Source organism: Poecilia reticulata, linkage group LG6 (genome assembly GCF_000633615.1).
Source record: "Poecilia reticulata strain Guanapo linkage group LG6, Guppy_female_1.0+MT, whole genome shotgun sequence".
NCBI lineage: Eukaryota > Metazoa > Chordata > Actinopteri > Cyprinodontiformes > Poeciliidae > Poecilia > Poecilia reticulata.
In genome coordinates, this window is record NC_024336.1 from 31271798 (window position 1) to 31273814 (window position 2017).

General features: G+C 43.5%; 1 protein-coding gene across 1 annotated transcript in view; it reads left to right on the forward strand.

The window, feature by feature from the left end:
• Positions 1–2017, forward strand: part of fbxl9 (F-box and leucine rich repeat protein) — a 13371-nt gene that overhangs the window by 7092 nt on the left and 4262 nt on the right. The window contains exon 7 of the mRNA XM_017305184.1: positions 557–774. Within this exon, the coding sequence (XP_017160673.1) occupies positions 557–774 (218 nt within the window). The remainder of the gene's footprint in view (positions 1–556; positions 775–2017) is intronic.

Here is a 2017-nt window from a genome sequence, read left to right on the forward strand (position 1 = left end):
AGCGGGCTAGCCTAGACGGGTTAGCATGAGCGGGCTAGCCTAGACGGGTTAGCATGAGCGGGCTAGCCTAGACGGGTTAGCATGAGCGGGCTAGCATGGTCACATGATCACAGGAACCAGTCTGGAGGCTAAACTGTTCCAGAATCTCCCAAACGAACCGTCTGCAGTCGACATTTAATCTGATTTTAAGTCCCAGTGAAGTGAAAACCCAGTTTCTCCAGAGTTCTGGCCGAAATGCAGCGAAACCTTCAGTTTCATTTTAATAACTGTAAATGTTAGGTAATAAAATATAAATATAACCTTCAGCTTGTTTCACTACGAATGCAGCCCAGAGTCCCAGGAAGTCAGTGTTTCTGCAGTTTTCCACTTTTCTGCAAGTTTGTTCTGGATTAGAAGAGTACAGAAACTCCATGTTGGTTCTGGTTCTGGTTCTGAGACAGACCAGAACCAGACTCTGTGGTTTTTCCCTTAGAATATTCCTGTTTTCTACAAACAGTTGCAAAGTTAAATCTGTGACCTTTGACCTTCAGCCGGTACATCCTGTTTCCTGTCCCAGGTGGTCCGCTTCCTGGAGCTGCAGCGTCTGTCGCTGTGCATGCTGCCGGAGCTCAGCGACGCCGGCCTGGCGGCGGTCGGCCGCAGCTGCCGCAGCCTCACCAGCCTGGAGCTCAGCCACTGCCCCGGCATCAGCGACAGCGGCGTGGCGCAGGCTGCGCCCTTCCTGCAGCGCCTGCAGCACCTGCAGCTTGCCTGCTGCAGCAACATCACCGACAGGTAGGGGGCAGTCCTCCTCACATGACCTCTGACCTCCTGCAGGCTCTGCCTCTGAGGCAGGCCGGTTCCAGATATCAGAAAATGACATCATCATTCTGAATGATGATTTCAGAGAAGAAGAAGAATTCAAGAAATAGATTCTGATTTAGGAATTTTATCGTCAGGCCCCCCTGTGCTGCCACTGAGCTGCCCAAACAGCTGCCTGCAGAGTTTTGGGTTTCTGATCAAAATATTGAGAAGATGCTTCAGAAATCTGGAAAGAATTTCTTGTTTCTTCTCTTCTGACGAACATTATAAAGTCTTTGAAGAGTTAAAACCTGTCGACCAGCTGAAAACAGAGCAATCCGGAAATCCTTTCATCTCAATTTCAAAATGTTAAATAAATCTGTGACGTTTTGACAGAATAATCCTGAATCTCAGCCCAAATGCAGAAATAAAAATTAAATATTGAATTCATTCAGAGAAAAAGTTCTAGATCATGATTTTCCTTCAGCAGTGGAGTCTTGTGCAGTGAATATGAATTTAATATTTACCATTTAATTTTGCTCCAGTTGAATCTGATGTATCTGCTGTCTAAAAATACATTTTCAATCAATCAATCAATCAATCAATCAATCAATCAATCAATCAATCACTCAATCAATCAATTTGAGTAGCACATTTCAGCAGAAAGACATTTCAAAGTGCTCTACATAATAAAAAACAGCATGTGACATTGAATAAACAGAAAGAAAGGGAAAGAGATTTTGAAGGAAAAAAAAGATAAAAACATTAAAACCTGCACCTCTGTCCTTAACTGGGACTCTAACCTCTGGGACTTTAGTTAAACTCCGTCAACTGGGACTCTAAACCCTGTAGGACTTCAGTTAAACGTCGTTTAACTGGGACTCTAACCCTCAGGGACTTTAGTCAAAAACACCGTTTGACAGGGACTCCAACCTCTRGGTTTTAGTTAAACTCCGTCAACTGGGACTCTAACCCTCTGGGACTTTAGTTAAACGTCGTTTAACTGGGACGTTTTCCGGGGGCTTTACATCATTAAAACGTAGAAAAGAAATAAAAAGAAATTAAAAACATTAAAGACATAAAAACATGGAAGACATCAAAACCGGCACTCTAACCCTAGTTTAGCCATAAGCAACTCTAACCAGCTGGTTTTAAGTTTTAAAGGCTCTCAGTGTTTCAGCTGTTTTACAGTTTTCTGGAAGTTTGTTCCAGATCTGTGGTGCATAGAAGCTGAATG